The sequence below is a fragment of the Lissotriton helveticus genome, chromosome 3_1 (genome assembly GCF_964261635.1).
Source record: "Lissotriton helveticus chromosome 3_1, aLisHel1.1, whole genome shotgun sequence".
Lineage (NCBI taxonomy): Eukaryota > Metazoa > Chordata > Amphibia > Caudata > Salamandridae > Lissotriton > Lissotriton helveticus.
Window position 1 is genome coordinate 1198418788 of NC_136061.1, and position 14255 is coordinate 1198433042.

General features: G+C 43.2%; 1 protein-coding gene across 1 annotated transcript in view; it reads right to left on the reverse strand.

Annotated features, from left to right (window-relative positions):
• UBASH3B (ubiquitin associated and SH3 domain containing B) overlaps positions 1 to 14255 on the reverse strand; it is a 764382-nt gene that overhangs the window by 469837 nt on the left and 280290 nt on the right. The window contains exon 3 of the mRNA XM_078681838.1: positions 11070 to 11256. Within this exon, the coding sequence (XP_078537964.1) occupies positions 11070 to 11256 (187 nt within the window). The remainder of the gene's footprint in view (positions 1 to 11069; positions 11257 to 14255) is intronic.

Sequence of the window (14255 nt, forward strand, 5' to 3'; positions counted from 1 at the left end):
TTGCAGCAGTTTTTGATTCCTCATGAGTTGGTAACAATGGATAGTTTGATGTTTGTTTAGAAGTTATGTTGTGTTCGTGAGTTCAGATGCTGAAAGTTATTTTTTGAAACTGTTGATTTCAAGAAATACGTTGTTAATATAAAGGTAAACCGATATGTTACTAAACATATAGACTCAAACTTTGTGTAAAATGTGTCTATATATCTGTGCTACACTTTGTCATTTGTATTTGTGACTACTGATGTCATTGCAAGCTCTAGTGTTGCTGTGAAGAATGGAAATGTATTTCTTATGTAGTTATTTTGACAACGAAATACAAGGGGAAAAGTTAAATTAGTATCTTACCAAATAGCTACACTGAAACCTTATGTAAAATATGTCTACATATGTGTTTTACACTTTGTTAAAAATACCCGTTATTCGCAGTCTGTCCTTGGTAATGGAACTCATAGAATCATACAGGCACTACCTGTGCATTCATCAAGGATGTCCTTTCTCCATCACTTTGCAAATGTGCCACCTCCTTGCATAGTACTAGTTGGGGGATAAAGTCTCATTGGCTATTGAGGGTATTTGGGGGGCCAAGTATCCCTCTTGTTGCCTCCAGCAAGTCCCACACAGTCAGTTTGCTAGGAGGTCTTCGGAAGCCACAACCCCTTTCTGCACCACTCTGCAAACACATCTCCTGGCATAATACTGGTTTGGAAATAAAGTTGTCTTGGATGCGAAAGGACCTTGGGGACCAAGAAGCCCTCCTTGTACTTTCTATAAGTCCCACTCAGCGGGATTCCTGAGAGCTGGTCAGAGGCCGGCCCCCTTTCTCCACCATTCTGCAAACGCCATTACTACTTTAATAAACCATAGAAATGTACTGAAAAAACAAAGGTTACAGGGATGTTATAGTTAGGAATTAACATTTTTTAAAAACCTTAAAAATTCACTGAAAAAAACAAAGTTTACAGGGATGTTATAGTCAGGAAATGGAATTAAAAACACCTTAGAAATTCACTGAAAAAAACAAAGGTTACAGGGTTGTTATAGTTAGGCTTATATGTCCCTCATACAAAACCAGTGAAATTAAGCAGTTATAGTTAGCTGAGCTAACTATAACTCATGCCCTGCAATGCACTGCTTATGACCTCACATGTTACATCACTCATGACATGGTCAGTGACATCACTGTCATCATCAAGTGGCTGTGAGTGATTTTTAAAAGTTTATGAGTGTTAAATATATATACCAAGGAGTATTGGTGAATCAGTGGGTATATAAGAGCTGGTATGGATTATTCAGTGGGTCCGTGAAGGACTGTATAAGTTAGTGTTTTGGTGTCTCAGTGGCTGTTGGGTGTGTGAGTGGGTACGTGAGTGGTTGTATGGGTGATTGATTGGTTGTCTAAGTACCTGTATGGGTGTCTGAGTTTCTCTGTGGATGGGTGAGGGTGAGTCTGACTGCCTGTATGGAAGAGTGAGTGGGTGAGTTAGTGGCTGTGTGGGATAGTGAGTGTGTGTGTGTGAGGGGCTATATGGGTGAGTGCGTGTACATGTGGCTGTGTGGATGTGTCAGTGGTTTATGGGTGAGTAACTGGGTATGTGAAAGGCCACTTCTTTGTGGTTATGAAGGTTAGGCTGTGGGTCATGACAGCGAGATAAAAAAGAGGCAAACACACAGTTATGTTATGTTGTAGTTTGTCCGGAGAGGGGGGTGTTCAATAGTTGGTTTCTCTTTTTTTGCTCCAAGTTCCTATGAATTTCTTATTTCTGAATTCAGTGCATGCACCGGTGCTGCTTGAGGTGCACCGTCCATCTGTTATGGGTACCCTGTTTCCTCTCGACGGGTGGGACTGGGGGAAGGCCAACACACCAAATGGCTGATGGAATCAATATCATCACCTTGAATGTCAGAGATCTGAGGAGTTACACAAAACATAATAAAATTCAATAATTTCTTCTGCACCACTGGGTCCAGAAAGTCTGTTTACAGGAGACACATTTAATGGGAGATTAGATCCACAAGTTCAGGAAAAAATGGAAGGATCAGCTCTTTGTGGTGATGTACTCGTCCTATGCTAGAGGGGTGATAATCTGGGTTACCCCAGGGATCCCCTTTCACCATGTGTACAGTGAGGTAGATGTGGAGGGACGTTATCTGCTTCTTCAGGGCACGCTCGACAGAGAGGACATTATCATTCTGAACACCTATGGCCCAAGCACTGATGCTGGGCAGTTTTATGGGGCCATGCAGGTATTGCTGGAGAGCAGTGTGGGGCTCAAATAATCTGGATGGGAGACTTTAATTCCATACTAGATGGAGATGGGCAGTCCCACGACCGGGTACAAAGCCCCGGATGACAGAAACCCTCTCCCGGGCCATGACTAACTTGGGCCTGATTGATAGTTGGTGCACTATGGGCGGTTGATCACTTGGGGCGGTTCCTCTGAGACCATGTACCGGAGCTGCAACGTCTGCATGGGGGGGTCATGGGCAGTCAGGAGATGGTGCATACCCAAGAGCTCCTAACAAATCCAGCTAGCCAGGAGACATTGGCAACTGCACTTCAGGAGTATCTAGAGCACAACTGGGGCCCTACCCCCTCTAGGGCTAATGAATGGGACACTCTTATGGCGGTTGTCTGAGGGGTCTGAATAGGGCGTTCATCGGCAGTTGTTGGCTGACATCGGCGCCTAGGAGCGTCGACTGGCAGACCTTCAGTGGGAGATGCACTTGGCAGATGTGCGCGACAGATTCTGGGTGTTCAGCGCTCCTTGCATGAGATGTGGGAGACTTTGGCCTGCCACACACTTAACTGCCTACCGACAGCGCCTGAACAGGGAGGGTGACAAGTCTGGTTGATTGTTGGCCTGAATACTGAAGTGCAAATGTGAGATCCCACCTATTTTGCATTAACAATCACTGGATGGGCAATATGTGACAAAATGCTGAGATATTCTTAGAGTTCTAGTGGACCACTCTCTGGGTGTGTATCAAGCCAGGTTTGATGATCAGCTGGAGCTGGTGGAGGAGTTCCTTACTAGACTGGACCTGCCTCGTCTCTTGTGGGACGAGACAAATTACTTAGAGGAGCCTATCACACTAAAGAAGATTAGGCTTGTCTTACAACATCTAAATTACGGTGAATGCCACTGGGTGCAACAGCTTCGCACCTGAGTTCCTGCAGGCCTACTTCATGACAATGACGGAGAAACTACTGGACGTATCCTCAGAGGCAAGGAGAGTTGGGACTCTAACCCCTACTATGTGCAAGGAATCATTTGCCTCACGCTGAAGCCGGTGGGGTGTCCCAGAAGATCCTTCCTCATACCACACTCTGACTATGATCGATTCTGATGTTAAGGTTGTTGGTGAGAAGCTTGCAAGGGTGGAGAGTGGTTTGGTTCCTGAAGACCAACGCAGGTTCATGCCGGCTCATAGTACGGCTCACGATCTCCAGCAATTAACACACGTACTGCACGAGACCACAGGAATGGGCCAGGATATGGAGCTTTTATCGATTGACCTAGAGAAGGCTTTTAATACTGTCATCTGATATCTCATGGCAATGCTCCAGGGGATGGGCTTTAGCCCAGCGTTTCTGGGCTGGATCCAATTGTTGTACATGGATCCCATGGTTAAGGTTTCCTAGCTGTGGAGCCAATGGCGATACTGTTAGATAGGGAATTGGAGCCTTGGGGTCTACGCGTGGGTGAGCAGAATCACATCTTCTCCTTATATGCAGATGATGCATTGATTTATCTCCAATCGCTCGAGGAGTCGGTGCCGTCCATGATGAGACATATGGCAACCTTTGGTTGAGTCTCCGGCCTAAGAGTCAATATCTGAATGACCTTCCTTTTCCCATGGGGAGGTTGGTCACAGTATCGCCTGAACAACTGCCGAGCTTGGGATTCGCTGGGAAGAGACAAGCTTTTGTTACTTGGGGTGATGCTTGCACATACGGAGGACACATACAGACGCCTCAATGTGGACAGGGTGTTGAGAGGCCTGACTGGGTCGATAGAATTCTAGAAGATGCTGCCCCTGTCGGTGATCGGGCAGGCAGCTATTGCCAATATGGTCCTCCTTTCTCGCTGGCTGTACCTCATCCAGAACTCATTGTTCCCTTTTGGGATGCACTTCTTTCGCCGTCTTGAAAGGCAGTTGATTTCTCTGGTGTGGTGGAGAAGCGCAGCCAGGTCGCCCTGTCGGTTCTTAAGAGGAACATGGAGAAGGGAAGACGGATGCTCCCTGGAGAAATGGCTATTGCACTGTATGATCGGTGAGGATACCTTGCCATGCCTGTTGATGAGGGGTTCATAACAGGGGGTGGTGATGGACAGAGTATCTGAATTAAGCAGAACACTCCTACCCAGTCAAAAGATCAGGGCTTTATCCATCACCGTTTTTTAGCTCACTGCACCATCCCAGTTCAGAACCTGGCTACATGCAAATTAGTCTGGCCCTGGCCCAGTGCATCATGGGAACAGGGCACACCAAACTACCAAGCCAATTCTTCACTGGAAAGGAAACAAGCTTCCGGGGACCGGTTTCTGGCATTGCAGCCGTCTTCGGCCCGGCTTGCTTGAATCCTGATGGTGCAGTGAGCAATGACTCACATCTGAGTATACCCTTCCACACTTGTGGTGGCCAAAACGATTCATAACAGGGGGTGGTGATGGACAGAGTATCTGAATTAAGCAGAACACTCCTACCCAGTCAAAAGACCAGGGCTTGATCCATCACCGTTTTTTAGCTCACTGCACCATCCCAGTTCAGAACCTGGCTACATGCAAATTAGTCTGGCCCTGGCCCAGTGCATCATGGGAACAGGGCAGACCAAACTACCAAGCCAATTCTTCACTGGAAAGGAAACAAGCTTCCGGGGACCGGTTTCTGGCATTGCAGCCGTCTTCGGCCCGGCTTGCTTGAATCCTGATGGTGCAGTGAGCAAGGGACTACCATCTGAGTATACCCTTCCACACTTGTGGTGGCCAAAACGATTCATAACAGGGGGTGGTGCTGGACAGAGTATCTGAATTAAGCAGAACACTCCTACCCAGTCAAAAGATCAGGTCTTGATCCATCACCGTTTTTTAGCTCACTGCACCATCCCAGTTCAGAACCTGGCTACATGCAAATTAGTCTGGCCCTGGCCCAGTGCATCATGGGAACAGGGCAGACCAAACTACCAAGCCAATTCTTCACTGGAAAGGAAACAAGCTTCCGGGGACCGGTTTCTGGCATTGCAGCCGTCTTCGGCCCGGCTTGCTTGAATCCTGATGGTGCAGTGAGCAAGGGACTCACATCTGAGTATACCCTTCCACACTTGTGGTGGCCAAAACGATTCATAACAGGGGGTGGTGATGGACAGAGTATCTGAATTAAGCAGAACACTCCTACCCAGTCAAAAGATCAGGGCTTGATCCATCACCGATTTTTAGCTCACTGCACCATCCCAGTTCAGAACCTGGCTACATGCAAATTAGTCTGGCCCTGGCCCAGTGCATCATGGGAACAGGGCAGACCAAACTACCAAGCCAATTCTTCACTGGAAAGGAAACAAGCTTCCGGGGACCGGTTTCTGGCATTGCAGCCGTCTTCGGCCCGGCTTGCTTGAATCCTGATGGTGCAGTGAGCAAGGGACTCACATCTGAGTATACCCTTCCACACTTGTGGTGGCCAAAACGATTCATAACAGGGGGTGGTGATGGACAGAGTATCTGAATTAAGCAGAACACTCCTACCCAGTCAAAAGATCAGGGCTTGATCCATCACCGTTTTTTAGCTCACTGCACCATCCCAGTTCAGAACCTGGCTACATGCAAATTAGTCTGGCCCTGGCCCAGTGCATCATGGGAACAGGGCAGACCAAACTACCAAGCCAATTCTTCACTGGAAAGGAAACAAGCTTCCGGGGACCGGTTTCTGGCATTGCAGCCGTCTTCGGCTCGGCTTGCTTGAATCCTGATGGTGCAGTGAGCAAGGGACTCCTGAGGACTTGATGAGGGGTGGCTGTGCTGATGCCTGGACCCCCTACCCGGTACAGTACACGGCCCAGGTGTGGGAGCTGACAGTGAAGAAGGTATTATGCATGGCCCCCTTTGATAGGGAATTGCAGATCCGGGACCTTGAACCCTTTCAGTCCATAGAGCAATATATGTCTATGGAGAGAGGGGAGATGCCTTATAGCGGGGGACCTTTACCCATGGGAGGTCTTTCTCACTTTTCAGAACGCACAGGACACCTTCAAAATGGGGCAAGGTCATTTCCTCCACTACGTCACACTAGAGAGGACAGCCAAAGAGATATGGTACATCCACCCAGCAGCTCCACTGCCTTCTGATACATTGTGTTGTTTGATAAGGTGGGGCGAAGGCAGACACCTCTTTACACTTTTATATAAGGCTCTTGGGGGATGTCTCTTAGTCCCCCTACCGGGGGAGGGCGGCATGGGAGGTTTACCTGGGGGCTCTGGTCAAAGGCTCAAATTGGGATCTTGCATGTGGTCTGGTGACGAGGTACCCTGCTACCACAGATTCAAACTGTTTCCCTTTAATTTCCTACGTTGTACATACATAACTCCTGTGGGGCTTCACAGATTAATCCCCACTAGGGCAGAAAAATATGTTTGCAGAGGGGAGAAGGGTTCCACCGTTTTGCATTTGGCGTGCCAGTGTGCCGAGGCCTTAGGCTTCTAAAGGGAGGTGGTCTCTAGAGTGGAGGAAGTCACGAGCATAGATGTTCCCTGCATGATGGATGCATGCTTGCTGGGGATAGTGAAGAGACCCCGAAGACGCAAAACGTCCTACAATTTTCTGCACCTTACATTTCTCCTGGCTAAGTGTAGAGTAGCCATAGCTTGGATGGGATCCCGGATGCTGAGTGTAGACCTTTGGTTTCAAGATGTGTTGGAGAGGGAGACCACGGAAAAGCATTAAATACGTATTTCCCCACACTGATAAGAGGGCTCTCGAGGCAGTGGAGGCTTGGAGGCAACTGCTAGATGAGTTCAATACATATGAGACCTCAGACTCTGAAATGGCACCACGGAACTGATGACCCGACCCACTTATTAAGGTGGCAAGTCCCCTTCATGGAGTCCTTTTTGCAGCATTTGCACTTCATGTGGTACCGTCTACAAATACGCTACGGCACATCCTTACATTCATCTCATAAGCCCTGAAGAAGTACCACACCCTGTGATTTGGGAACAAAACACGTTTATGAAAAAATTGGAATAAAGAAAAAATTTGAAGAAAATCTACAAAGATTGATTTACTTTTTTTGGTGCACCTTCAAATTAATTCAAAATTGCAGTATAATCTGTAAACCAGAGACACCAAAGGGCGACAGGTGTCGAAGTGTGCACGATTAACACAAAAAACTATAAGTGGCAATATTATAGTGAGGTGCTATTATTTAGGTCCATCATCCTGTTTGCTAATGTATTTTTTGACTAGGATGTTTTAACCTCTGCATAGGGTACATTGATGTCAACTGATGGGGTCACTTAGTGTGGATTTACTCGATGTATAGTCTGGACTGGCTTGTAGACTAGTGGTATGCAATGGTGTGTTTATGTACTGCTCGCCGAGTTCAGGGAGGCTGGATGAGGAACATACTGACTACACATGTTGATCAGCACTAAATATTATGTTTATTGTTCTGATAAACAAAACAAAAGGTTAAAAAATGAGGTATTTGGTAAAACAGTCCTCACTCAGCCTTATGGTTTCTTGTGAGGCAGAACAAACATACCATGTGTTTGCTGCCAAGAATGAACTTTCAGGTACATTTGCTGCAGAACTTGAAAAGAATTGCTCATGATCCAAAATGGCCTAGAGGAGTTTCTGTGGCACCACCCCTATTGTACACCATTCTCAGACTACATCGAAGACCTCAGGAAAAAAACCTGGATCCTCAATCAAGAGTCAATCTCCGGTGCTCCGATGATATTGCTAAGCATCTTGATGTTTTCTTCATCATTTTTTTACCTTTTCCTCCACAACATGTAGGGAGCTCTATAGAGGCATCTCTGAATCCATCAGCAAAAAAAAGAATCTTAAACAAGGTCATATTAGGGGGCATTTTAGGCTTACAGTGCATGTCATCGCGAGCCATAATGACTCCACCTACATCAGGGATACTCAAAGTATAGCCCTGGGCCACCTGCAGCCTTCTTGACCTTTACATTCGCCTCCTCTGGTGAACAGACACACTTGGTTGCTGTTTACTTGATGCAGCACTTACATTCAGAAAGATTTTAAGCAAATGGGCAAGCATGTATTTACATGTTAAGTGAAACAAAGGATAAGGAGCAAAGGAGGTGACCTGCAGCACTTATCTTCAAGATCACCTTTATTACTAAAGACATCTTGCAACCATTAGATAAGTATATGATAAAGTCTCTTCAAAATTCAAAAAAGTGTATTTTGCTTAACATGCAGAAGCGTTTCACCCTTTTAGAATATTTCACTGCATTGAAAGGCATTTATTATAAGTGATAGTTTTCAAGCATGAACTTAGAAACATTCATGCTTCACCCCACCCTTACGACAAAGAGGCAGTTGTCTGGGTGGCCTAAATTGCTACTATAACTCAAACAACATTTTAGCTTATTAGGTTAAACACAAGAGAAGTTTTTTGTACGGCACTCATCCTGAACTTATGTATTGGTAGTGCTCTCATATGCAATAAGGAAGAAAAAGAAGGCAAAGTGATATAAGCAAGCGCCCAGGATCACACAATTTGGTCCTGGATTGATCCCCGATTTTCTGGTTTCAATTTCTGGGATTTGGCTAGTAGATGGGGTATCTTTTGACTTTTTACATTTTACATCAGAAGTTAATGATTTGTCATTAATTGTTGGTGCATGAGGTTAGACCATGGGTGGCAGGCAAAAGCCACACCATGGCTTGTTTTTTTGGCCACACAGATCCAAGAGATCCTTGTGCTGAGCCAGAGCCAGGCATCTGGCTGGGGTTTAACTTTTGCCAATGGCCTCCTTACCATTATCACATAATGGAAATTAGGGGGACAAAGACAAAGGAGGGATGTCATTTGACCCTGAAATTACCTCTACGACTCATTGCCCACCCCATGTACATGCTTTGTTTCCTGTACGCCCATCTTATACCCTCCAATGCAGCTCTCAGCCACAAACAGACCATGCTTTTGGGCCCCTGAAAAAAGTTTCCAAGTACCATTGACCTAGGTTGGCGCCAAACAGAAGTTTGTAAATAACACTTTCAAACTCAATCACTAGAAGGTACAATAATGCACAGAAAGTCAATCGAGAAGAGATTCATGCTGCAATAGTTACAGTTCTGTTACTCATAGGATATAAATGTATGCTTATAAAAACACAGAAATTCCCATAAAACCACGGAGTTTAATTTTTGTTTGGTCACAATTCAAACTGAAAAACCAATGACATTTGCCTATTACGTTTATGTACAGAAGCCATGCATTTCATCTTCATCATGCACTAGTACTGACTGCGCACGATATGACTAATGTAAAGTTCATTTGTTTGAACAAGCGGAACACATTTAAGGGTTCAATTAACTTTAACGGTACTCCCCTAGAACAGGTTGAGGCCTTCACATATCTAGGAATATCCCTTCAGTGTAATATGAGTTGGAAAAACCATATCGACATGGCTGTTTTAAAATTCCACCAGCTGGCGGGTGTAGTGGCCCTTAAACATAAAGCCTCATTAACTAAGCCAATCACCCCTTCTCTAGAAATTTATAACATGAAGGTGATTAGTGCCTCTTTATACGGCTCGGAACTTTGGGGATTTGAAACAACTAAAACCGGCAGAAAACAAGTTTCTACGCCGTCTTGTTGGGGCTCCCCAAAGTACCCCTACCGTTCCATTGGCATATGACCTTGGCAGGAAGAACATTGAGGATTTGGCACGGCTGCGATCCTTATTATACTGGAGACGCATTATGACTACCCCTGAATTAGTGCATTATGCCACGGCCCTGAAGGATATTACCAGGGCAGATCGCTTCCACTCGATCCCGTGGTTAAAGGAAATAAGAGGTTTGCTAATTAAGCTGGAACTAGACCACCTATGGAACACTCGCATTGCCGAAAGCTTTCCATCAAAGGCAACACTGAAAAAAATGTATTGGGAAATGGTATGGTCGACCGCTTATAGTATAGGATCCAACACTAATTTAACAGGACGTTTCCTGGATATCAAACCTTTACCTTTGTGTGAGCCTTATTGGGACATTATTGAAAGGCCGTTTGACAGAAAATTGTATTTTCAATTCCGAACTGGGACCCTCCCTTTAAAGGCATTTACCCGCAAATGGTCAGCAATTCAGGACGACAAATGCCTCCACTGTAAAGACCTGGTTGAGAATATTGCTCATTTATTGTTTGTTTGTCCCCTTTATGTAAGTCCACGACGGAAGTGGATAAAACCTGTGTGTATAAATTTAGGCACACGTAGGTACTTAGAGGCGTTAAGAGTGCTGGAATCAGATTGTACACCCAGCATGGCGATTGACGTTGCAAAATTTCTAGGTAGGGCATGGACTATACGAACCCGCACTTTACAACAGTTAGATACTGCCCAATGAATTAACTGACACCATTTATTGTAGATCTACTTTTAAAAAATTCATGTTTTATTGAACTATTTTTAACTATCATGTATAAATTGTCTTTTTTTGGAAAATGACAGCATTATGGTTTAATGAGTTTTTAAAAAGTAATGTATTTAATATTGTAGTATTTATTGTGTAGTGTAGGATGCATAACTGCTTTTATGACATGCTGTCGAATAAAGCTTTGAAATTTGATTTGACTAATGTAATCTTAAATGTCATCCTCACTGGCATCACTGATCTCATGTGTTAGGCTAATATGTGCAAAAGAAACCATAAACCACTTTTAACAGCACTACAAAAAATTTAAACACACAAGATTCACAACATAAGGAGCCATGCTCGCAAGCCTTGTTTAATTAGGCGATATATCATCTTTCAAACGATGGGCAACAACTCGAGTCTGCAATTAGGAAAAATATTTTTGTACAGATTACAACTTACCATAAAAAACTGGCAAAGCGTGATGTGCGGAAAGATGTTATGTGCTTTGTTCTTGCCGCATAACTGCTTAGATTGCTGCCAGTATTCGGACAGTTTTTGTGCCAGGGGTCCCGTGGGCCGAAGATAGAGAACGTACTCCCGAGGCAGGGGGTCGTCTAGGAAAGGGTCATCTATGTGAGAGAACAACCTGAAAGCCAAAGTGGAGATGATTAACTTTGTAAACAACCCAGGAGAATGTAAACCCAATGAGCGCCGTCATACTCATCCCAGATTTATCCAGAGTTCTGCAAGAAGTGCCAAAGAATGTTTTGTCCCCTTCCTTGCTCCCAGAAAGAAAACGCTTTTGCTAATTGTAGGTGCTGTCTTCCTTGCGACCTTGGACTGCTACTTAATACTTCACTGCTGTGGAACCAGCACTGTATGCAACACTAATATGGACTTAGTGGATGCGACATCTGGCTTTTATCATATAAAGCTCTCGCATCCAAGTCTTTGTCCAACACAATATAACTTGGTGTTCTAAGAAGCACTAGTTCTAACTAATGCTCCATATAAATACTGAACACTTCATAAATGTGTTGTCAAAGAAAGCAGAAACCAAAAGAAAAACAGAAAATAAACTGTCCCATAAAGGGTTTAGAATGTGATGAACGCCCAGGCGCTCCTTTCAAGTAAACGTGTTAATTAATAACAGAAACAAGCTCTCTGATCTCAAAACGTAGCATGTAAAGGCACCTGAATCACTCATTGTGACAAGCTGCCCGTTGAACCAGTAACAAGAACAATTGCTGGCAGTAAACCTCCACTTTTCCGTTATGGTAAAAAAAAAAGAAAGAATAAAAATTCTGATTGAAAAATTCCTGATGAAATAACTAAGACTTATCTGCATATATTGTTTTCTAGGAGTTGTAACACAACAAACTCCTCTCTAATACCTAGACACCAGCCCGAATGAAAAACAAACTTTTCTTTTTCTTTACGAAATGTAAAACTTTAACAGTTATAAGCTTTATTGCTTTACGTTTTTAATGGTTACAAACCTTTCTTTACTGAATTTAAAGGCTTTCCATGTTGTAAGTTGTCCTTTATGGGGAGTAAGGCATTAACATGTGCACATTTTATGGGGTTAAATCTTCAACACTATTTAATAGGGTTTAAAGCTTTAACGGTTGTAAACTTTTCTTTACATGGTCTAAGGCTTTAAACTTTGTAAATTAGTTGTGAACCTTACTTTATATAGGATTTAATGCTTTAACACCTATGGCATCAATGATTAGGACAAAGGCCAGTTTTATCACATATTCTTTACATTAAACACACTTCTAAACTAGATCAAACAGTGGACTAAAGAGTATACATCAAGAGCATACTCTTTGGTACAGAGTGCATAGCTATCAGCTGGCGCCATGTCCAGTGCTTTTGTATCAACAACACCTTTAAACATAGAATAACATTTAATATGTCTTATGAGATTTAGAAGCCTACAAGTCATATAATGCTTTAGGCATTTCAATAAAAAAAAATCAGAGCAGGCTGATAGCTGGTTGACAGAAATGAGAGTACATCTTCCAAAGAAGGCAGAAAATCTTTCACGCAGAAAGCATAGCATGTTGGAAATGAAGGGAACAATGTGCCAGGGCTCATATTATCAATAAAGTGACACACGCCAGCTCTTTCGGACCAAAGGAGGGAGCATTCGGAATTCTAACAAGGGTCTGTGTCTATGGAACTCTACTTGTCTCAGGGGAAAGCCTATACAGGGTCACCTACAAAGAATGTGCCAACCTTTATCTTCATTCGGGACAATAGTGAGATTCAACAATTGAGATTCTCATGCTTCTCATGTTATAGATGGTTTTATTTCATAATATTGCTGACAAAAATGTTAAATAACAATACAGTGTCCTTAATGTTATTTACAAAATTATAATCTCATTTAATGTAGATTTTCTCTTATTAACTCCTACGGGGTGATATGTTTTTGTTAAATTATATTTAGGATTCCATATTTTTGTTAGATGATATTTAGTTCATAATATTGTGGTACCATTCCACTAGAGTGTGGATGACCCAGGATCATGCTATCTTCTTTGCTGAAGCAGGTATTATACAATCACAGCACATTTCACTCCTTAGGCCCTATTTTATGACCTTGGTTTTCAGGTACCTAATCATAAGAAGAAAGACGCCTAAGGAGTCTTGGCAAACTGATAAAGTAGGCAGACACTAGTGGAATGAATATAGAGCATTAGAATGTCCCATCTCTCTCCTAAACACAACATGCAAGGGGGAGTTGTGGACAAAGATATGCCTGAGCTCCAAATACCCTGTACTAAAAACACATTCAATTGGTGCTAGGAAGCAAGAAAGCAGTGGTTAGATTTCTTCATGTTGAAATTGTACTATTTCTATCATATCTTCTGTGGGCATGTAAATAAATCTTCTAAAAGCTACACATCCCAATAGAGTAACATTTTCCAAAGATTACATTTTTATTTTATCTTAGATTCATTGCAGGAATATCATAAATATGTTTTGTATTATGTTTTATCACGTGACTTCACAAGTGAAATTACTGGCATTTTAGGTCCATGTATTAACGCACTTACTCAGAAACATCCTTATGCTGTCACTGTAATATAAAACACTGGACTAAATTCTTCATTCACTTAATTGAACCCTCAATGAAATCCATGATGATATACCTCTACTTTTGCTCATTTTCATTCAAATAGGAGACTGTTTTACTGTCTATATGTTTTATAAATGTTGTATGGGTTTTCTTAATTACTGCCTCTAAATGTTTTTGTTTTTTTACCAGGCTGTTGACCACTTTTGATAAGAAATATTTCAGCATCCCTCAAGGTCTTATGGTATGCCACTTGCCAGGGAACTTACCATAGTGCTCCTGTGTGTTAGAGGATTAAAGGCTAGCGCTTACTTTGCACTAATAAGGTTATTTTCAGATTAAATGGATTTCTCACCCAATCTAGCATTTTCTTGCCTTTAAGTGGTTTAAACTGACTTATCTTTGGCTCAAGATTGCTCCCCAGGTTTGTGTATGCTCGTAGTTTAGGTGATCATTAATGTGTGGATGGCTGGTAGTTCTCACATTCAGCATCTCCAAATGATTCAGGACTTGAGTGTTCCAGGGATAGGTGGTCCATGTGGGTCACAGCTACATCC